The sequence below is a fragment of the Amblyraja radiata genome, chromosome 13, assembly GCF_010909765.2.
Source record: "Amblyraja radiata isolate CabotCenter1 chromosome 13, sAmbRad1.1.pri, whole genome shotgun sequence".
NCBI lineage: Eukaryota > Metazoa > Chordata > Chondrichthyes > Rajiformes > Rajidae > Amblyraja > Amblyraja radiata.
The window spans coordinates 37,550,584-37,574,798 of record NC_045968.1 but is presented as its reverse complement, the minus strand read 5'-3'; the positions used below and the strand labels follow the sequence as shown (position 1 = coordinate 37,574,798).

General features: G+C 46.0%; 1 protein-coding gene across 13 annotated transcripts in view; it reads left to right on the top strand.

The window, feature by feature from the left end:
• The window catches only part of mbnl1 (muscleblind like splicing regulator 1), a 218,529-nt gene that overhangs the window by 159,622 nt on the left and 34,692 nt on the right, over positions 1-24,215 (top strand). For 12 of the 13 annotated variants that reach the window (XM_033031821.1, XM_033031810.1, XM_033031809.1 and 9 more), the window contains 4 exons: positions 2,739-2,909; positions 17,103-17,168; positions 19,101-19,139; positions 22,109-22,303. In XM_033031821.1, coding sequence (XP_032887712.1) covers positions 2,841-2,909; positions 17,103-17,168; positions 19,101-19,139; positions 22,109-22,303 — 369 coding nt within the window. In that variant the 5' untranslated portion in view covers positions 2,739-2,840. The remainder of the gene's footprint in view (positions 1-2,738; positions 2,910-17,102; positions 17,169-19,100; positions 19,140-22,108; positions 22,304-24,215) is intronic. The other variant, XM_033031816.1, reaches the window with a different exon arrangement.

Below are 24,215 nucleotides of genomic sequence, written 5' to 3'. Positions count from 1 at the left end.
CCAAATCCTTACAAGGAAGTAGAAGCTTTGGTGTGCATTCCTGGCCATTGCTTCAATGTAGCTGGTCCAGGACAAGTTGCTGGTGATATTCACTCCTCAGAACGTTTCCTCTGGGTGCTGCAGTTTCCTCCCACATTTCAAAAACGTACAGGTTTGTAGATTAATTGGCCCACTGTAAAATGCCCCCTAGTGTGGAGTGGTTGAGAAAATGGGATAGCATAGAACTAGTGTTGATGGTTGGCATAGACTCATTGGGCCGAAGGGCCTGTATCCATGCTGTGTCTTTCAATCAAAATTAAAGCAGGTTGTGCAAAGAGAATAATATCTGTGCACAGAAGATATTGTTACAGCTTTTACATTACAGTGAATACGCAGGTTAAAAAAAAGTGCAAGAGCCACAATGAGGTAGGTTGGAGGAACGGGACAACGCCCTTACTTACGAGAGGAACATTCAATTGTCTCTGACTGCAAACTTAAAAGAAAAATATTCTCAAATGGAAAAACGGAGATTAGTGTGGGATTTCAGTGGGACGTTTTGCACAGCAGAGAAGCTATGAATGAATCAACAACAGAACAAATATTTTACAGTCGACTTTTATAGTGTCTCTTTACCATTGTAATATTGCTGTGGTCTTCTGATGTTTAGTATAGCCATCTAGACTAATGTAGTAGTGAACTACTAATAGGTTAACATGGAGTCACGGGTCTTACTTACCTAGGCAGATACAGTAATCCCTCGTTGTCATGGACCACTTTATATCCGATTTCGGTTAGAGCGGACGGACCTACCAACCTTCACCGCCAGGCCGGGCTGCCGACGCCATCCCTAGCCCGCACAACTTCCTCGGCCACATCCAGGCCGGATCTACTGCCACCATCGCAGGCACACACAGATGCGTCGGCCGCTTCCAGTCCAGTCCAGTCCAGGCCAGGCCAGGCCTGCCACCGCCAACCCTTACCTGCACTCTGGCCGCCCGCGGGCCGCGACCATTGCCTCCGCCGATCCTCACCTCTTCCCCGGCCAGCAGCAGGCCAGGGCCGTCAACTCACCTGGATTCCAGGCCCAGTTCCGGATGGAATGTCTGAGGAATGGCCCCGATCCTGAAATGTCACCCATCCATGTTCTCTATAGGTGCTGCCTGACCCGCGGCGTTACTCCAGCAGTTTGTGTCCTTTTGGGTATTAACCAGCAACTGCGATGTTTTGATCAACTACTTATACAATGATAATCCCTCCCTCGATAACAGAAGACAATCGGCAATAACAAACACCATTCCCCCCTCTATGGTCCATGGTATAGAGGGTTTACTGTACTTTACAGAGGGACTGAAAGGGGGGTGGTATGGGGGGAAAGCTACATAGTGGCAGGTGCAATGTCACCTATGTATGGCACTGTATCTCTAAACTAAACGAAAAAACAGGTGCTTCTCACTCTGACTTGTTGGTCAGAAAACTGATGATAGGGCGTACTGGATTTGTTTGGGAACTGAATCACAGTCCCTGAGGTGAGAGGGTATGAAAGGTAGTTGGTATCTCGCACAGTTTATCTCCAGTGGCTTGATAACGCGGTGTTATGTGCTGAAGGGGATTAATATCGGAAGATATGAATATCAATTAATATCAATGCAATCAAGCTGTCCACAGTGCCCAGACAATGGATCAAGGGGACTACATTTAGAATATCTGAAGAAGGGTTTCGGCCCGAAACGTTGCCTTTTTCCATCGCTCCATAGATGCTGCTGCACCCGCTGAGTTTCTCCAGCTTTTTTGTGTACCGACAACATTTAGTGCAAGATGGGTGGCACGGTACGCAGCTGGTAGAGCTGATGCTTCACAGCACCAGAAACCCAAGTTTGATCCCGACCACGGGTGCTGTTTATGTGGAGTTTGCACATTTTCCCTTTGACTTGAAATTCTCCCAGGATTTCCTCTGGGTGCTCCGGGTTTTTCCCACGTCTCAAAGACATGCAGGTTTGTATGCTAATTGGCCCTCTGTAAAATTTCCCCACCTGTGTAGTGGGATGACAAGTGTGAACGGGTAACCATTGGTCAATGGCGACTTGGGCCTGTTTCCGTGCTGTATCTCTAAACTAATAACATTAAAGTCCGATTAGAGAGTTTAAAGGTCTCCAATCAGGTAGATGGGAGGTCAGGACCACTGTCTAGCTGGTGAGAGGTTGGTTCAGTTGCCTGATAACGGCTGAGAAGAACCAGTCCCTGAATCTGGAGGTTTAGTTTAGTTTAGACTAGTTTAGTTTAGACATACAGCGCGGAAACAAGCCCTTCGGCACACCGAGCACGCTGACCAGTGATCCCCGCACAATAGCACTATCCTACACATTAGGGACAATTTACAATTTTTACCAAAGCCAATTAATCAACAAACCTGTATGTCTTTGGAATGTGGGAGGGAACCGGAGCTCTTGGAAAATGTGCATGGGAAGAACGTGCAAACTCCATACAAGCAGTAACCATAATCGGGATCGAACCCGGGTCCCGGGCACTGTAAGGCAGCAACTCTATAGCTGCGCCACCATGCCAAGTCATGCCTTATCAAACTTGTGTCCCTCTTGCCTGATGGAAGAGGGGAGACAATGACCAAGGTGAGACTGGTGGTTGACTATGGAAAGACTGTTCTGAAGTCTGGTAACAGAGGGGAAGAAAGTCTAAGACTATTTAGATCTCAAACAGTTGTGACGTAGATACTAATTTGATCTTTCTCCTCCTTTCCTCTCCAGGGCCGCTGCTCCAGAGAGAACTGCAAGTATCTTCACCCTCCACCCCACTTAAAAACTCAGCTGGAGATAAATGGGAGGAATAACCTGATACAGCAGAAAAACATGGCCATGCTGGCTCAGCAGATGCAGCTAGCTAACGCCATGATACCTGGAGCCCCTCTACAGCCCATGGTAAGTCTGCTCGTACACCACTGCCTTTAGACCCTGTAGTAATGTCATTACACCGCAGAGTGCTATGAGGTTATCTGCTAAGGCGTTGCAACAAAGCGAGCTGCTTGCTTTCCAGTGCCAGTTGTGTTAGAATGCACGGGCGTTTTTGTGTGCCGTTTTCTCCTCTTCGTTCCACTCTGCCCTCCGCCCCGCTCCACCATGTCAGCTTGCTCGCTCCTTTGGCCGTCAGGCGGTTAACCCCAAGGCTGATCAACTTTGTCATCTCCGCCTGTGCCTCTGATCAGCAGGAGTCCGGTGATCTCACCAGAGTCCAGCCAGGAACAATTTGGACCACTGTCCCACCAGGGAGACCTTGGAAGATATGGAAACACTTGACCGCCCAGTAACAGCAGGAGGTGATGGCTAGTATTATTGACCCAACCAACTAGCAAGGCCCTTCACCCAACTAACCAGTAGATTATTGAGCTAACCATCTAGTGAACCCATTGATCTGTTAAAAGAGCAGGCTGGTTGAACCAACTAACCTTGTGAACTATTGACCCAAGTGATCAGTAGATTATTGACCTAACCAATCAGTAGAACCATGAAAACCCAATGTGCGCCCCACCCCATTTCATCCTCATTAATCATATCCTACCCATCATATTCATTACCCTCCAAAACTCAAATCTTAGAGTTGTAGTGTTACTTGTAGTTGTTAAGTTCCTTCAACTTAACTTGGTTATGCCAACCAAGGTGACCCATCTACGCAAGTCCAAGATCTCTGCATTTGGCCCATATCCCTCTAAACCTTTCCTATCCATGTACCTGTCCAAATGTCTTTCAAATATTATGTGTATCTGCCTCTACCGCCTCCTCTGGCAGCTCTTTGCATGTACCCTCCACCTTCTGTGTGCCAATTAACCTACAAACCCGCACGTCTGTGGAATGTGGAAGGAAACTGGGGAACCAGGAGAAAACCCTCGGGGTCCAAGGGAGAAGGTACAAACTCCGTTTACAGACAGCACCTGTAGTCAGGATCGAACCCGGGACTCAGGCTCTTTATATGGCAGCAACTCTACCACTGCACTACTGTCCCACCCTATTATGCAAGACAGTGTTCTATGTAACACATTTATAATCCTCCTTAAAATAACCCCCTCCCACTCCAGGCACCAATATTGTTGAATCCTCATTGAAATAAGGTTTGCTTGTCTATACTATATTGTCCTGAGTTCAATATATCACCAGCCACTTAAAACCTCCAGGATTGTGATCATTCATGCCCCATGATCTTTCCCATTGGTAACTGAAGGATTTCAATGAGCCTCTGCAGTTCAATTGAAGTGATGGAGAGGAGAGGAGAGGTGGAGGGAGAAGGGGGAGGGAGGAGGAAGAAGGGGGAAAAAGAGAAAGGGGGGGAGAGGGGAATAGGCTCTCGATGAATAGAAGTTGCCATGAGATGACATGTGAAAAGGTCAAAATATTGAGGGAAGCCGGGATTCACCTCTGGATTGAGAGGAAGGAGTCTCGCTAGCAATCAGGCCCCTGCAGAAGTCAGAACTGAGCCAATAGGTTTTGGTCACCAGCCTGAGCCGCACAGCACTGTGGGATGGAATCGGCAGAAGTGGCTGAATCAGAACATGAAAGCACTTTCAAAATGCTTGGAAAGTGCATCTAAAAAAGTGGATCGGGTGAGATAGCCCGTCTCCCCGTAGAATATCCAAGGACGACTACATCTCTCTGCTGCACTTTGACCCTGTTACCCAAGAGTCATTTTCCTCGTCCCCTACGATGGTTGTCTGAGCAACAATATTCAACAATGCTGCCATCGCCAGGACCTATTTTGTTCCATCAACACGAAGTAAATAAGGAACAACAAGAAAGATTGAGAATTTGTAGTTATAATCCTGTCGGAGTTTGACTGGGTGGATGAAGTCTAGAACAAAAGGTTACTGCTGAAAGATAAGATGCCTGTCATTTAACCAAAATAATGTGTGGGTCGGCAAGTTAATTGGCCACAGTAGATTGCTCCCAAAGTGTAGGATTAATGATAGAACATGGTAGAAGGAAACTGAATTAATATAAGGAAGATAGACACAAAATGCTGGAGTAACTCAATGGGCCAGGCAGTGACTCTGGAAAAAGTAGATGTGATGTTTTGGCTTCGGGATCCGTCTTCAGACTTCTGAAGACGGTTTCTGACCCGAAACGTCATCCATCCATTTTCTCCAGAGATGCTGTCTGACCCGCTGAGTTACTCCAGCATTTTGTGTCTATCTTTGGTATAAACCAGCATCTGCAGCTTCTTTTTATTTCATATTGAATTAATATAATAAACAATAGGCGCAGGAGTAGGCCATTTGGCCCTTTGAGCCAGCACCGCCATTCAATGTGATAATGGCTGATCATCCACAATCAGTTCCCCATTCCTGCCTTCTCCCCATATTCCTTGAGAGCTCTATTTAACTCTCTGGAAAGCACCTAGTGAACCGGCTGCACCGCCCACTGAGGCAGAGAATTCCACAGACTCACAACTCTCTGTGTGAAAAAGTATTTCCTCACCTCCGTTCTAAATGGCTTACCCCTTATTCTTAAACTGTGGCCCCTGGTTCTGGACTAGTGTAAATGAATGTATAATGGTCAGTGCAGATTAGGCGGTCTGAATGGCCTGTTTCCATGCTGCGTGGCTGTATGGGGCAATGTTTGTATCTCTTAGAGTCATTTGTCCCAAGAGCCAAGAGAATCAAGAGTGTTTAATTGTCTGTGTATCGACAATGGAACAATCAAATTCTTACCTTCAGCAGCATGCGGCACAGTGGCAGAGTTGCTGCCTCACAACGCAGGAAACCCAGGTTCTATCCTGACTACGTGTGCTGTCTGTATGGAGATTGTACGCTCTCCCTTTAACCACGTGGGTTTCCTCCGGGTGCTCCGGTTTTCTCCCACATTCTAAAGATGCGCATGTTTGTAGGTTAATTGGCTTCGGTAAATTGTCCCCAGTGTGTAGGATAGAACTAGTGTATGGATGATCGCTGGATTGTGCAGACTCGGTGGGACGAAGGAACTGTTTCCGCGCTGCATCTCTAAAAACTAAAAAACTTTTTAAAAAGCATCGCAGACCTGTATTAGCGATACACACATAGATAATACATAATTTTAAAATAATTCAATAAATCAAGAACCATTATAGAACTCCCTTCCCTATCCCCTGTTCACACACTAGTTCCATGTTATCCTACTTTCTCATCCACTCTCTACACACCCGGGGCAATTTACAGAGGGCCAATTAATCTACAAACCCGCACGTCTTTGGGATGTAGGAGGAAACCGGAGCGCCCAGAGCAAACATATGCAGTCATAGGGAGAACATGCAAACTCCACACAAGCAGCACCAGTGGGCAGGATGGAAGCTGGCCCACTGGCGCTGTGAGGCAGCAACTCTACCGCTGCGCCACTGTGCTGAATCGAACCCTGCCTGTTCTGAACGTTTCCTTGTGGTTTAGTTGGGAACTCTTCTTTATGGAGTCTAGCTGGTGACTCATTTCCATCAATTGTCCCCAAACATTTGCTATGGAAACCCAGGGTCATTAATCACTTGGTGGAAAGATGCAAAGGCTGATCGAGAGATTCCTAGTTCTGATGCTTGGTCATTTCCGAGTGGCTGATTCCACATGGAATACTTTGTGTTTGTAACCTCCACCATCGTTCTTCAGTCTTTTCAAACCATGCTTTTAGTTTAGTTTCGAAACTGGCCCTTCGGCCCAGCAAGCCCAACGCTTACCAACGATCACCCGTACACTCGTTCTATCCTACAGACCACGGACTATATAGAGAGGCCAATGAACCTGCACATAATCCATATCCCACCACTCTCTGCATATCCATATGCCTGTTCACAAGTCGCATAAACACCACTCTCGTATCTGCCTCCACCACCAGTCCCATCAGTGCATTCCAGGCGCCCACCACTGTCAGTGTAAAACATTTGCCATTCACATCACCTTTAAACTTTGCCCATCTCACCATAAAGCTATGCACTCTACTATTTTGATTTTTTCATCTTGGGTTAAAGGTTCCGACTGTCTACCCTATCTTTGCCTCTCATAATTTTATAAGCTTCTATCAAGTCTCCCCTCTACCTCCGACATTCCAGAGAAAACAATCCGAGACTGTCCAACCTCTCCCTGTAGTTAATACCCCCAAATCCAGGCACCATTCTGGTAAGCCTCATCTACACCCTTTCCAAAGCCTCCACATCCTTCCTGTAATGGGGCGACCTGAACTGCCATGCTCCAAATGTGGCCTAACCAAAGTCCTACAGAGCTGAATCATGACTTTCTGTCTTTTATACACAATGTCCCTAACAATTCAGGGAGTGGTGGACTTGGACTCCAAGATCTTGATGTAAATCTTTGCTTGTATGTAGAGTCATACAGAACGGAAACAGGCCCTTCGGCCCAACTTGCCTATGCTGACCAAGATGCCCCTTTTTCACACTATTGCCACTTGCCCGCGTTAGACCCATATCCCTTTGAACCTTTCCTATTCACGTACCTGTCCAAATATCTTTATATTCTAAAATATTCTAAATCCCGTGCAGCAATAACAAGTGACCTAAGAGTTAACATGACACCCATAGCTTTGCATAAGGGCCCGAGGCAATCCACAGAAAAATTATCAAACACAATTTCTTGCTGAGCTGCATAAGGAATTAAGAAGCGATTTATAGCAAGGCTCAGACTTAGGTGCTGCGGAGGTCAAAATAACTGGCTAGATCTAAGGAGGGAAGTCTAGGGTGTGGGATCTCACCAGCCAAAGGCATGAATGCGAATGGAGGAAAGATAGAAATTGGGACCAGAAATTGCAGATTGGAGACGTGTCAAAGAGGACGTTTATAGAGATAGGAAGTTTGTAGAAGGAGTTTCTAAAGAGGGAGTGAATTATACACTGAATGATTTACACAGGGGAGGTGGGACTTCATTCCATGGAGTATCGGAGGCTTCGAGGGGTGAACTAACAGAGGTGTGTAATATCACGAGGGGCGTAAGTAAGATGAATGCATGCAGTCTTTTTTCCCCAGGGAAGTGGGAACAACAACTAAACGGCATAGGTGTAAGATGAGAAGGGAACAATTTAAAGGGGACCCGAGGGGACATAGAGGATGGTACGTATTTGGAACCGGAAAAAAAATTGCCAGAGAAAGTGGTCGAGGCAGAAACAAAGAACAAAATTAAAAACAAAACATTTGGATATGTACATGGATACGGTCAAGTAAGATATCAAGAGTCAAAAGAGTGTTTTATTGTCATATGTCCCAAAACGGAACAATGAAATTCTTACTTGCAGCAGCACAACAGAATAGGTAAATATAATACTCCTGAACATCCCAAAAATGTGTCGGTTTGTAGGATAATTGGCCTCTGTAATTTGCCCCCTTGTGCAGGAAGTGGAGGAGAAAGTGGGATAACAGATTGGCAAATGGGACTCGCATCATGGTTGGCAGAGATGAGTTGGGCCGAAGGGCCTTTTTCTGTACTGTATTACTTTGACTCTAATTGAATCCATAAGAATGGAACTTGGGGTGAGTTGGGACAGTGACTTGACTGACATACAAGTATCAGCTTTCTTGCCTCTATCACACACCCAACCCAACCGTACCAGCCCCCCTTACTTGTAACACAGAGGCCATTGCGCAAGCAAGCTTCAATTTAAGTCAAATCGAACTTATTGTCCTTTGCACAAGTATGGTGAGGTACAATGAAAATCTTCCTTCCAGCAGCATCACAGGCACACAGATTCAGACAAGTGCAAAGCAATGTGAATTAGACAAATAAAACATCTGCAAGATATGAGAAAAAAAAGAAGAAAAGGACTGTGCAAAATAAACAAGACACTAACACAAAACACATTTAGAAAAAAGACAGGTTGATGGGAGTGCAGGTTTTATGATTTTAGAGATACAGCATGGAAACAGACCCTTCGGCCCACCGAGTCCACACCGACCATTGATCACCCGTTCACACCAGCTCTATGTTAACCCACTTTCTCATCTACTCCCAACCCAGGGGGCAATTTACAGCAGCCAATTAACCCACAAACCTGCACGTCTGTGTGATGTGGGAGGAAAACAGGCACAACACAGAGTCACAGGAACAAGCAAACTCCACACAGACAGCACCCGAGGTTAGGGTCAAACCCAGGTCTCTGGCCCCGTGAGGCAGTAGCTCTACCAGCTGTGCCAATATGCCTCCTTTATTGATCTATAGTGCTTCATTACTAAGGTAGGATTAGGGTTGTGGAAACGCAAGGAACTGCAGATGCTGGAATCTTGCGTAGAACACGAGGGGCCAGCGGTAGAGTTGCTGCCTTACAGCGCCAGAGACCTGAGTTCGATCCTGACTGAGAATGCTGTGTGTACTGAGTTTGTGCATTCTCCCTGTGACCACGTGGATTTTCTCCTAGTTCTCTGGTTTACTCCCACATTCTAAAGACTTACAGGTTTGTAGGTTAATTAGATTGGTGAAATTGTAATTTGTCCCTAGTGTGTTTAGGATAGTGTTAATGTGCGGGGATTAGTGATCAGCGTGGACTTGCTGGTCCGGAGGACCTATTTCCAGCTGTATCTCTAAACTAAACTAAAAACAAAGTACTAGAGTAACTCAGCGGGTCAGGCATCATCTGTAGAAGTCATGAACAGCCGATGTTTCGGGTGGGGATCTTTCTTCAGAATAGTGACAATTTGGGTCCCAACCCAAAACGTCGTCTATCCATGTCTTCTGGAGATGCTGCCTGACCGCTGAGTTACTCTAGCACTTTATGTTCCACACAGAGGCTGTGCAGGTTGGTTCAAGAACCTGATAGTTGTCGGAAAATATATCTTCCTAAAGCTGATTAAATGGGGACTTCAGGCTTCTATATCTCCTGCCTGATGGTAGCAGCGAAAAGAGGGCATGGACCAGATGGTTGAATCTTCTATGAAATCAGACATTCGATGAAGGCATGCCTTATTTATTTTTTTTGAGCCAGTTTAGTTTATTTCCGATTTACAGCACGGAAACAGGCCCCTGGCCCACCGAGTTTGCACCGATCAGAGATTCCCATACACCAATACTATCCTACACACTAGGGACAATTTACTATTTTTTCCCTAAGCCAATTAAGCTGCAAGCCCACACATCTTTGGAATGTGGGAGGAAACCATAGCATCCGGAGATAATCCACGTAGTCACAGGAAGAGCGTGCAAGCTCCATACAGACAGCACCGTGGTCAGGGTCGAAATAGGGTATCTAGTGCTGTAAGGTAGCAACTATCACTGCGCCACTGTGCCACCTTCTGAAGAAATGCGTTTTGAAACTTGTGTACCTCTTGCCTGATGGGAGAGGGGAGAAGAGGGAGTGTCCAGAGTGAGACTTACATCTTAGATTTCATTCTTTCATTCATCTCTTCCTATCAGACGCACCACTCACTCTCTCTCTCTTTCACCCACACCTGCTTCATTCAGTTTCTCCTGCTCTCTGCCTTATTGCAATCACTTTTCACATACTCTGCCCCTTCCCTGTCCTGCCTTTCTTTGCTATTTAAACCCTGTTTTATTTCTAGCTTTTCCAACTTCTGATCAAGGGTAGGATAAGCTGAAACTCTATTTCTCTCTCCACAGATGTCGCCTGACCTGCTGAGCACATCCAGCATCTTCTGATTTTATTTCAGGTTTCCAACATCTGCATTATTCTGCTTTCACACAGGTCCACTGTTGCATTCCCACCTCATTCTCAACTCTCACACTCTCCACAACCAACACACACAAGAAGTTGCTGGGCATTGTGGACGCAGCTAAGACCATCACACAAACCAACCTCCCTTCCATTGACTCCATCTGCACTCCACGCTGCCTCGGCAAGGCCAGCAGCATAATCAAGCACCAGTCTCACCCCAGTCACTCCCTCTTCTCCCCTCTCCCATCAGGCAATAAGCACAGAAGTGCCTAAAAACGCACACCTCCAGATTCAGGGACAGTTTCTTCCCAGCTGTTATCAGGCAACTGAGCCATTCTATCACCAACTAGAGAGCGGTCCTGATCTACGATCTATCTCATCGGAGACCCTTGGACCATCTTTAATCAGACTTTACTGGACTTCATCCTGCACGAAACGTTATTCCCTTTATCATGTTTCTGTACACTGTGGATGACTCGATTGTAATCATATATAGTCTTTCCGCTGACAGGTTAGCATGGTACAAAAGGCTTTTCAGTGTACCTTGGTACATGTGACAATAAATTAAACTAAACCAAACTAATTTAAACTCCAGCCCTGAGATCCGGATTTCTCTGCCTAATCTTCGCCATCTCTCTCTGTTCCTTTCAAGTGAATTTTAATACATGCCATTCATTTTACAATGTACATGACTATTTATGCTTTAGTCATAGAGCTGTACAGCATAGAAGCAGGCCCTTCAGTGCACCCTGTCCGCGCCGACCATCAGCCACCTATTTGCACTAATCTTATATGAATCCTATTTTAATCTTCCCACGTTACTTTCAACTAACCCCAGATTCTACCACTCACATAGGGACAGTTTAACGAGGGCAATTAGCCAACCAACCTGCACATTTTTGAGATGTGGGAAGAAACTGGAGCATCCAGTGGAAGCCTACACAGTCACAGGGAGAATGTGCAAACTCCACACAGACAGCGACTGAGGTCAGGATTGAACCAGGGTCTCTGGCGCTGTGAGAACTGCAGAAGGTGGTTTATACCAAAGATAGACACAAATGCTGGAGCCACTCAGCGGATCAGGCAATATCTCTGGAGAAAAGGAATAGGTGAAGTTTTAGGCACAACCCCTCTTAAGACTGAAAGTAGAGGTAGGGGTGGGAGGAGGCAACATTAATATGGAGGTAAGAAAAAGCAAGAACAAGGGCCGACAACAAATGATCTCAGGAAAGGTGGTGCCCATAATGGCCCATTGTTGGCTGGGGAAGGTGCAAGAACAAGAGGGATACAAGATTGCGAACAGTGGAACTGGTAGGATGACTAGGGTGGAGGAGGGAGGGGAGGGAATGCAGGAGAGACTTGAAATTAGAAACAGCGGAGGAGGTCCAGGACAGGAAGGTCAGTGTGGGAATGGGAAGGGGAGTTGGAATGTTAAGCAACTGGGAGATCGGTGGGAATGATGGGACATGCTGGAGTGGTGGTGCCCTTCCCTTGGTCCTATTTACGTATGTTCTTGTGTTCCCCCATCCTCTTTGCCCTCCCCCTTATTTGCAAATCACACAAACAGGTGCGGCTGTATAACAAGCCGGTTATCCGGTGACTTAAGTAAGGGAGGGAAGGGCGAGTTGCAGAGAAAATATCAACGGCAAAGCTTATCAGAAAAAATAATTAGCATGTGTGGAGCTGTTCATCGGCTAGGCCAAGATAATTCAAGATGCTGCCTTACTAATATTCCTCAAAGCATCTGCGGTGCAATTTTATCTGTGTTCTCTGTTTGCCTGTTGGTACAGTTAACCTTGGTGCAGACTAATACAAAGTGCCTTCTCCATTTATGAATTTACATTGTCCTTTGCCCTTCATTAAAATTGGCCAGTATTCGCAACACATTTACATTATTTAATTTAGTTTATTGTTACTCCTGCCTTCTCCCAATAACCCATGACACTAATTAATCAAGAATCTCTCAATCTCCGCCTTAAAAATAACGATATGACTTGGCCTCCATCTGCGGCAATGAATTCCACAAATTCACGCTGACCAACATGTCTGAGGTCATGAGGAGAAGGCAGGAGAATGGGGTTGAGAGGGAAAGATAGCTCAGTCTTGATTGAATGGCGGAGTAGACTTGATGGGCCAAGTAGATTAATTCTGCTCCTAGAACTTATAAACTTATAACATCACCCCCTCAGTCTCCTACACTCCAAGGAAAAAATGTCCCAGCCCGCCCAACCTCTCACAATAACTCAGTCCCTCAAGTCCATGCTGCAATCCAGATGGCAACATCCTCCTAATTCTTTCTACCTTAAACAGAGTGACCAAAATCAGTGATGATGTAGAATAAGGCCATTCAGTCCATCTAGTCCATGCTGCAATCCAGCCAGTTGGATTATTCTGCTTTCTCTCTGCAGGTAACTTTCCGTCCAATCTCTGCCCAATTTTGGAATGGAATTCCTTTGTGGACTTCCTCTGATTTTGACCACTGCCATGTCCCCTGTTGAATAAGTGAATATTAGATTGCTCTCTGGTTGTAAGACAAGGTCAGAATTCAGACCAATCCCATCAATATTATAGAACGTAGAAAAGTATAGCACAGGAACAGACTCTTCAGCCCCCAATTTCCCAGCTAAACATGATGCCCAGACAAGCTAATCTCATTGAAGTTTGGAAGTCACATATAGAAGTTGGGAGGTCATGTTGCAGGTGTATAAGACATTGGTGAGTCTGCGTTTAAGTATCATGTTCAGTTCTGGGCACTATATTACAGGGAAGATGTTGTCAAGTTGGAAAGGGTACAGAGAAGATGTTGAGATCAGGACTCCAGGGTCTGAGCTATAGGGAGAGGTTGAGCAGGCTGGGACTCTCTTCCTTAGAGCGCAGGAGGATATGGGGTGATCTTATAGCGGTGTATAAAATCATGAGAGAAATAGATAGGGTAAATGCACAGAGTCTCTTGCCCAGAGTAGGGGAATTAAGAACCAAAGGATGTAGGTTTAAAGTGAAGGGGGAAAGATTTAATAAAGATCTGAGGGGTAACTTTTCCACAAAGGTTGGTGGGTGTATGGAACGAGCTGCCAGAGGAGGTAGTTGAGGCAGGAACTATTGCAATGTTTAAGAAACAATTAGACAAGTACATGGATAGAGCCAAACGTAGGCAGGTGGGACTAGTGTAGATGGGACATGTTGGTCGGTATGGGCAAGTTGTGCCGAAGGGTCTGTTTGCCTGCTGTTTGACTCTATGACTCATCTGCCCACACATAATCCACAGTCCTGCATATCAATATGCCTGTCTAAAAGCCTTGTAAAAGCAACTAATGTATCTACCTCCACCACCACCCTTGGCAGCACGTCCCAGGCATCCAACTCTCTCTGTTTAAAAAAACTTGCCCCATACATCTCCGTTTGGTGAATCCATCCATTTGGCTTGGTTCCATGTTCTTTTAAAACATCCAAAAATATGTTGGCCTCCATTGCAACGTTATTTATTGAGTTAAATAAAAACAGAAGTAGGAGCAGGAAGAGGTAAGTCAGCCTTTAGAAACTGCTCCACCATTGCATAGATTTGCAACTGATCAGGTAGTCCTTAAGTTCCCTTTTCCTGCCTGGCCTCCTGTGCAGATTAAATATCTGTCTGTCCCTAACTGAGAGAACTGGCTTCCAAATCATGTTGGAGTTCTTGTTGGAGTTCATGTTTCATGTTGTTGTTCTTCACAGAATCATAGCACACACAGCACATAAACAGGCCATTCTGCCCATCTCATCCATGCCGACCAAGATGCCCAATCTAAGCTAGTCCCACCTGTTATCCCTCTAAACCTTTTCTATCCATGTACCTGTGTATATATCTTTTAAATGCTGTTGAAGCATCTGCCTCAACTACCTTCTCTGGCAGCTCATTCCATGCACCCTCCAAGTTGCCCCTCAGTTTAATATTAACTCTTGCACTTCTCGATGGGTACATGGATAGCAAAAGGTTCAGAGGGATATGGGATATATAAGAATTAGAGTCATACAGCATGGAAACAGGCCCTTTGACCTAGCTTTCCCATGCTGACCAACGTTCCCCCCTCTACACATACCACCTGCCCACATTTGGCCCACATCTCTCGAAACATTTCCTATCCATTTACCTGTCCAAATGTCTCCTATGTGTTGTTATTGTTCCTACCTCAACTATCTCCTCTGGCCACTTGTTTCATGGAAACATAGAAAAATAGGTGCAGGAGTAGGCCATCGACCATTCGAACCATTCAATATGATTATGGCTGCATCTAAAATCAGTACCCCGTTCCTGCTTTCTCCCCATATCCCTTGATTCTGTTAGTCCTAAGAGCTATATCTAACTCTCTTGAAAACATCCAGTGAATTGGCCTCCTGTGGCAGAGAATTCCACAGATTCACAACTCTCTGGGGGAAGACATTTTTCCTCATCTCAGACAAAGACAATAGGTGCAGGAGTAGGCCATTCGTCCCTTCGAGCCAGCGCCCCCATTCAATGTGATCATGGCTGATCATCCCTAATCAGTACCCCGTTCCTGCCTTCTCCCCATATCCCCTGACTCCGCTATCTTTAAGAGCCCTCTCGAGCTCTCTCTTGAAAGTATCCAGAGAACCAGCCTCTCCCGCCCTCTGAGGCAGAGAATTCCACAGACTCACAACTCTCTGTGTGAAGAAGTGTTTCCTCGTCTCCGTTCTAAATGTTCAGATGATCTCCTGAATCCCAACATCAAGAACATTTTTCCTGCATCTACCCTGTCCAATCCTTCAAGAATGTTATATGTTTCTATATTCTATATGTTTCATGTACCCTCCACTCTTCAGGGTGGGTATATGGAATGATCTTCTTCCAAACCTTGCAAGATTAAATGAATGTAGACAAAAATGCTGGAGAAACTCAGCGGGTGAGGCAGCATCTATGGAGCGAAGGAAATAGGCAATGTTTCGGGCCGAAACCCTTCTTCAGACGTTGCCTATTTCCTTCGCTCCATAGATGCTGCCTCACCTGCTGAGTTTCTCCAACATTTTTGTCTACCTTCGATTTTCCAGCATCTGCAGTTCTTTCTTAAAGATTAAATGAACCTCAGTTTCTTTCACGACCGTTGTCATGAATTTAAGAATGCTCTCCGTGCCCTTGTCCAGTAAGTAAATGTTGGATAGTTCACCATTTGTAAAACAAGGTTAGAGTTCGCACCAATCCCTATATTATAGAACATAGAACATAGAGAAGCACAGTGCAGAAACAGGCCCTTCAGCCCACAATTTCCCTACTGAACATGATGCCAAGATAAACTAATTTCTTCTGCCTGCTCATGATCCATATCCCTGCATCTCCATGTGTCCACCTAAGAGAAGCTAATGTATCTGCCTCCACCACCAACCTTGGCAGCGCATTCCAGGCCTGTATAAAACATTTGCCCCGTACATCTCCGTTAAGTTTAGGGATATAGTGTTGAAACAGGTATGAGGTAGGAAGTTGACCAGTTCTTGGTTGTTGTTCCTCAGTAGCACACAAGGCATCACCATTGTGTCTCAAGGCAAGCCAGTGATCACTGGGTCAGGAGCTAGCATCATTCACTGAGGCCATTCTGGGCAGGTTTGAAGGAAACTACAATGCAGTAAACGCAACCACTTAACCTGAATAGCAATTGGGGTTAGAGTCAGGGCAAGTCTTTTTGAATATTTGCTCATAAGTTTATGCGTATGTTACAAGATCAGAATTAGGCCATTCAGTCCATCAAGTCTACTCCGTCATTCAATCATGGCTGATCTATCTTTCCATCTCAACCCCATTCTCCTGCCTTCTCCCCATAACCTTTGACGCTTTCTAATCAAGAACTTGTCAATCTCCGCTTTAAAAAACCTAATGACTTGGCCTTCACTACCGTCTGTGGCAATGAATTCCTCAGATTCACCATCCTCTGGCTAAAGAAATTCCCCCTTATCTAATTTTTGAAGATACATCCTATTACATTCTACTGCATTTTGTTGTCTCTGTACTGTACACTGACAATGACAATTAAAGTTGAATTATTCTGAGACTGTGTCCTCTGGTCCTTACTCTCCCACGAGTGGTATTATCCTCCGTATCCAGGCCATTTACCATTCAGTAAGTTTCAGTTAGGTACCCCCTCATCCTCCTAAACTCCAGCAAGTACTGGCCCATCAAAAGCTAAACCATATGCTCAAACCATGCCTGCAATGGGACTGAATGTAGCCTTGGCTGATGTCTTCATTTGTAGATGTCTGTATATATAAGGTGTGTGTGCGTATGGGTATGTGTGTGGGTGCATGTGTGTGCGTCTGCATGCATGTGTGTGCGTCTGCATGCATGTGTGTGCACGCGTGTGATTTTGTGTGCATGTACGCATGTGTGTGTGTGTGTGCATGTACGCATGTGTGTGTGTGTGTGTGTGTGTGCGTGTGTGGGTGCCTGTGTCTATCTTTACATTACGCCATTCAATCCCATATTTTCACATCTTATTTTTTTCCCCCTCTCTTTAGGTTCAGCTGAGTCAGATTGTTGCTGACAGAACATTTTGGGTTGATAGCAGTCGTGGTTGTGAAAGGGTAGGGGGGTGGGGGGGGATTTGGAGATGTCGGAATTTGTTACCCGATCCTGCCCTCGGGCTTGGACTCCAACGAACGGAGTCTCTCCCTCCCTCCTCCTCTCTCACCTCACCTGGCGTTGCGTTCAACGGGGCAGGCTGATAGGACTCAACCCTTCCGAAATATCTTGAGGAACAAGCCGACTCTGTAACCCATTGACCTCAAGGTCCCTCATTGTCTCAAAGTGGCCCCACCCCACCCCCCCCTTCTCTCTCACCTCACCTGCTGTTGGGTTGAACGGGCCAGGTTGATGGGACTGGCCTGTTCTGCTCCATCTTGAGGAATAGCAGCTTCAAGCAATGACCTTGCTGGCTCTGAAGCCCAATGACCATGCTGGCTCTGAAGCCCAATGCCCTTGAGGTCCATTGTTGCCTAAGCGGATCGTGTGGAGCCCTCTTCACAGCCCACTCCTGCCCCCTGGTGGGCACCAGCAGAAACCCTCTTGAGCCTACCACATCCCCCACCACCACCGCCCTCTTGCCCTCAGCCCTGCATGTTTCCCGCGATCCCCATTGCCCCCCACTCCAGTAAGAGAGTATCTGCTCTGATATGCCACCAATGTGCACCACCCCCTGGTTTAGGTCTTTGCCACAGTTGTACAGCGGTAGAGTTGCTGCCTTACAGCAACAGAGACCTGGGTTCGATCCTGACCTCAGGTGCTGTCTGTATGGACTTTGCATGTTCTTCCTGTGACAACGAGTGTTCCCTCCGGGTGCTCCGGTTTCCTTCCACACTCCAGACGTTCAAGTTTACAGGTTAATTGGCTTCTATAAATTGTCCCTAGTGTGCAGGATAGAATTAGTGTATGGGATGATCGCTGACTTGATGGGCCGAAGAGCCTGTTTCCACGCTGATCTATAAAGTCTAAAGTGGAAAGTAAAGTGGAAAGTAAACTAGAGTACAGGGTGGTCATTAGTTGGCAAGAAGGGTAGAAAGATCCATGCTGTATCTTTAAACCAAACTGAGCTTAACTAAACTAAACTAAGTAAAGGCCGGAAGAACAAACATTTTCTCTTCCGGTTGGTTTGAAGATATTCTGCCCAGCTTGCCATCTTAAGGCAGTGCAAGAATTGCCGCTATCTAGTCCAACACTAGTTCACCACACACACCCTCCCTCCTCAGCCCCTCTCCAACTTCGAGAATGGACTTGCCTGACGGGGTGGGTTCGAGCAGAGTGGAAGAAGGGTTACTCAGCCATTCTCACCTCAACTGGAGGAGCTTGGCTAAAGACATTGTTGATAGCCATTGTCACACAGGCTTATGGTTCACCTCACCATGGACAACCTCCCTGTCCACAGGAGGCTTGCAAATGTCTAGCAAGCATGCTCTGCAGTGATCAGTCACAGAGTTTTTCAGTGTGGAAACAGGCACTTTGGCCCAACTTACCCACACCGAACCAATATGTCCCATCTTCACCAGTTCCACCTGCCTGATTGGCCCATGTCCCTCTAAATCTACCCTATTCCTGTACCTGTCTAAATGTTCCTTAAACGTTGCGATCGTACCTACCTCAACTACCTCCTCCAGCAGCTCGTTCCATACATCTACCACCCTTTGTGTAAAAACAGGTTACCTCTCAGGTTCCTATTAAATCTTCCCCCCCCCCACCCCCTCAGCTTAAACCTATGATTCACGATTGGCCTATTCTGGGCACAAGACCGTGTGCGTTTTTCACGATCTATTCCTCTAATGATTTTGTACACCTCTATAAGATCGCCCCACATACTCCTGCGCTCCAAGGAATGAAGCCCTAGCCTGCTCATCCTCTCCCTGTAGCTCAGGCCCTCGAGTCCTGGCAACATCCCCGTAAACCTTCGTACATCAATGTGCTGTTGTAACCAGGATAGAACTTGCTTGCAGCAATACCCATTTGTTCTTCTAATGTGTTGGCAGATGGCGGATGCTGGACAGCGAGGGTGGTGGTTTAACGAGGTAAATACACTGGGATGGTCATCTATTCCGACTAGTTATTTTTGTGCTGTGGGGTGGAGGGTTGGGAGGGGCTTGTCGAACAAATTTCTGGGCAGTGAAGTCTCTTTGAAGGAATTTCCTGCAGTGTGTCAAGACTGGACCGCCTGCCTCACCTGGCTGTTTGAAGGTTCGTACGTTCATAAGTTATAGGAGCAGAATCAGGCCATTTGGCCCATCAAGTCTACTGCGCCATTCAATCATGGCTGATCTATCTTTCCCTCCCAACCCCATTCTCCTGCCTTCTCCCTAGTCCCTGACACCCTTACTAATCAAGAATCTCTCAATCTGTACTTTAAAAATACCCAATATGTTGGCCGCCATAGCTATCTGAGGTATTCCACAGATTCACCACCCTCTGACGAAAGAAATTCCTCCTCATCTCCTTTATAAAAAGATGTCCTTTTATTCCGAGACTATGGCCTCTTGTCCTAGAAACTCCCACTAGTGGAAACATCCTCTCCACATCCACTCTATCCAGGCCAGCGAGTACAGGTCCAATGTTGTTAAACGCTCATCATTTGTTAACACAATCAATTCTGGGATAATTCTCGTAAACTTCCTCTGGGCCCTATCTAACACCTGCATAACCTTTCCCAGATATTGGGCCCAAAACTACTGATAATATTCCAAATACAGACCAGTAAGCCTCAGCATTACATCCCTGTTTTTATATTCTTGTCCTCTTGAAATATATGCATTTGCCTTCCCTACTATTATTGAACGTTACTATCTAATTCAGACTCCTCTCCCCACTCTTTCCCTGTTATTAACTATATATTTCCTATCCAAGTATTTAACCAATTCCCTTTTAGAAGACAATGTTGGTTAGTCATGCAGCACAGAAACCGGCCCTTCAGGGCCAGCTAGCCCGTGCCAACCAAGTTCCCATCTACACTGGTCCCCGCTGCTCACATTTGTCCCATATCCCTCTAAACCATGTACCTGCCCATATGTCTTTTAAATGCTGTCATAGTACCAGCATCAACTACCTCATCCGGCAGCTCATTCCCTGTACCCACCATCCTCTGGATGAAAAAGTTGCCCCTCAGATCCCAATTAAATCATTCCCCTCTCACCTTATGCTGTATCTTTAAAGTCTAACGTAAAGTCTTGAGTCTAAAGTTAATTTTCCTTACATCTTGCTGCCCGTTTTCCAATGTCCTTCCGATATTCTTCCAGTTCTTGCACCCTTCACAGATGGATAAATCTTCCCTCTATCTGAGGCCATTATGATCTTGTTCATCCCCATCAAATCACCTCTGCTTATAGAAGAACAGCTTCTCCAGTTATAGTTATATTAGTTACAGTTTAGTTTATTACCATGTATGTCGGGGCACAGCAACTTTTTGTTGCATGCTAACCAGTCAGCGGAAAGCCTATACATAATTACAATCAAGCCGTCCACAGTACACCAATACAGGATAAAGGGAATAATGATTAGTGCAAGATAAAGTCCAGTAAGGTCTTATTAATGATAGTCCGAGGGTCATTCATTGCTCAAACCTTTCTGGCAAACCCAAATGAAAATTGCAAGTAAATTTTCCAAAGTATCTTCACCACAATATGAAGAGCAGATAGAATATCAGCCATTTTATTAATTAGTATTTCTCGATCTACATTTAGGCAATATAAAAGCAATTAACATAATTTTTGCCACAAGGAGTTTTATGTAATCTGTCATCGCAATGATGAGCGAGTCGTAGAGGGAAGGTGGTCCTTGGGGAATGTATTAGCTGTGGATAAACTAGATTAGATGTTGTTAATATTCCAGAGTGCTGATAGGGGTAGCAATGGGAAAGACAAATCAATGATTAGTTGGGAATTACAGGCAATTGCATGTCACAATGATCACAAACAAGCACATTTTACACTCATTATCCTCACTCATCCATTCATGACCTTGTCCTCCACAACATATTCCCCCCTCCCCCACAATTTCTTATGAAGACTCCGACTGACTAATATGTAGAAGCACATCTCTCTGATACTAGGAACTCTCTACCATGTTATCATTTGTTTAAGAAGGAACTGCAGATGCTGGAAAATCGAAGGTAGACAAAAAATGCTGGAGAAACTCAGCGGGTGCAGCAGCATCTATGGAGCGAGCGAAATAGGCAACGTTTCGGGCCGAAACCCTTCTTCAGACTGAAGGGTTTCGGCCCGAAACGTTGCCTATTTCCCTCGTTCCATAGATGCTGCGGCACCAGCTGAGTTTCTTCAGCATTTTTGTCTACCTACCAGCACGGACATTGTGGGCCGAAGGGCCGGTTCCTGTGCTGTACTGTTCAATGTTCTAGCCCCTCATCTTGTTAGCCCTGATAGCAAGTGAGAATAGGCAGGCATTTTCATGTTAAATGGCTGGCATGTTCACTAGATCTTTTCCGGATGCATCAGGTACTTGCTGACCAACTTCCATCCCTGCCCTCCCATCATTCCCTGGGTGCTAGGAGTGGGGAGGTTAAGGGTGAGGGGCTTGCTGCGACATCAGTAGTGCTGCTCCCATTCCCTCCTGAGACCAACAAAAGGTCTTGTGTACGGGGTGATTGCTGGTCGGCATGGACTCGATGGGCCAAAGGGCCTGCTTCTGCACTGTATCTCTAAAGTAAAGTAAAGACCAGGCTTTGAACTAAGTCTCCCCGGTTTCATGCATCATTGCCCTGTTGGGAGGTGTTTCAACTATTGCTGTTGATGACCCATGAATTGTTTGGAGAGCATTAGGAGTTTCATTCTTGTTGTTACCCATTGGAGAGGTCACACTGGCCATCTCCCTTACCTTAGTTTGTTCCTCTTTGCTGTCCCTGCTCCTGAGTTAGCCATCGTGGCGAGTCATAGGTTCATAAGTCATAGGGGCGGACCGAGGCCATTCGCCGTCTTGGCCGTGAAGTGACTCGGTGACCAAGCTCTTGTCTCTCTCGTATTTTGTCTTTCAGCCGATGTTCTCCATGACAACGGGCCTCGCGGGTAACCCTGCCACGGCCTTCAACCCGTACCTGGGACCCGTCTCCCCGAACTTGGTACCAGCTGAGATACTCCCCAATGCGCCCATGATGGTCACGGGAAACCACGCCGTTCCCGTACACACCGCCGCTGCCGCGCAGAAGCTGATGAGGACGGACCGGCTAGAGGTGAGCAGGAAGCCCCCTTCAGACTCTTACAACCTCTCTCAACATCCTGGGATGGCTCTTGGATACCTAACGCTCTTAAACAAACCCAACACCACCTCCTTTAGACTTTATACTACAGAGATACAGCACGGAAACGGGCCGTCGACCCATCGAATCCGCGCCGACCAGCGATCATCCCGAACACTAACACTATCCTAAACACTAGGGACAATTTATTATTTTTACCGAAGTCAAATTAATCTACAAACCCGCACGTCTTTGGACTGCAGGAGGAAACCGGAGCACCCGAAGAAAACCCACAGGGTTGCAGGAAGAACGTGTAAACTCTGTGCAGACAGCATCCATAGTCAGTGTGTGGAAAAGAACTGCACATGCTGGTTTATACTGAAGATAGACACAGAGTGCTGTCTGAAGAAAGGGTCCAAACCAAAACGTCACCCATCCTTTTATTTCAGAGATGCTGTCTGACCCGCTGAGTTGCTCCAGCATAGAAGGGAGTTTCCGCAATGACACAGCTGGTAGAGCTGCGTACACACAGTGTTGGAGACCCAGGTTGGATCGTGACCTCGGTGCTGTCTGTGTGTGGAGTTTGCACGTTCTCCCTGTGATCACATGGGTTTTCTCCGGTTGCTCCGGTTTTCTCCCACAACCCAAAGACGTGCGGGTTTGTAGCTAAATTGGCCCTCTGTAAATTGCCGCGAGTGTGTAGGGAATGCATGCAATAGACAATAGGTGCAGGAGTAGGCCATTCGGCCGCTCCAGCCAACACCGCCATTCAACGTGATCATGGCTGATCATCCACAATCAGTACCCCGTTCCTACCTTCTCCCCATATCCTTTGACTCCGCTACCTTAGGAGCTCTATCTCTCTCTCTTTCTCTTGAAAGCGAAAGTGGGATAACATAGAACTAATGTGAACCGATGGTCAGAGTGGACACAGTGGGCTGAAGGGCCTGTTTTCATGCTCTGAAGTAAACTACACTAAACAAAACACCGTCATGATCAGCTCTGAAACTTTCAAAATACCGAGGTTACATCCGATCTATTATTGAATGCAGCTGTGAGCTGTGCATCTGAAAAAAAAATGAGATCTCTTTATTTTTAATGCAGTCAGCTGTGAAGTGATATGTGTGTGAAAGGTTGATGGAAGCAGATTCAATAGAACTATGAATGAAGGAGTGGATTAAAAAGAAAATGCTTACAGTTGGGGGGGGGGAAGAGGATGGGAGAGCTCTTTCAAAGTGCTACCAACACAGGATGGGCCGAAAGGCTTCCTCCCGACCTATAACATTGTATAATTCTAAGATATTTTGCAATAGAAATTCATCCTCTATTGCATGCTTTGAGGATGTAAGGCAGTCTGTCCCTGGTTAATGGAATCGAAATTCAGTAACTTTTGGTGACTTATTCAGAGTATGTAAGCAAGATACTAAATGATTACGTGGCATTGGCATTCATCAATATTTCAATATCAGTATTCACCAGTCTGAAAAAGGTTCTCGACCTGAAACGTCACCCATTCCTTCCATCCAGTCGAGCTGCCTGTCCCGCTGAGTTACTCCAGCATTATTTTGTGTCTTATCTTTGTTGTCAAACAGCATCTGCAGTTCCATCCCAGGCAAAGGGCTAGTAGGATAGAGAAATGAATGTGGGATTCACTAAAATGCTGGGGCATTTTGAGATCAAGAAGGATGTTTGGGTGGCACAGTGGCATAGTGGTAGTTGCTGCCTCACAGTGCCAGAAACCCAGCTTTAATCCTGATGATAGGGGCTGTCTGTATGGGGTTTGTATGCTTTTTCCTCTCTCTCTCTCTCTCTCTCTCTCTCTCTCTCTCTCTCTCTCTCCCTCTCTCACCCTCTCCCTCTCCCTCTCTCTCCCTCTCCCTCTCCCTCTCTCTCTCTCTCTCTCACA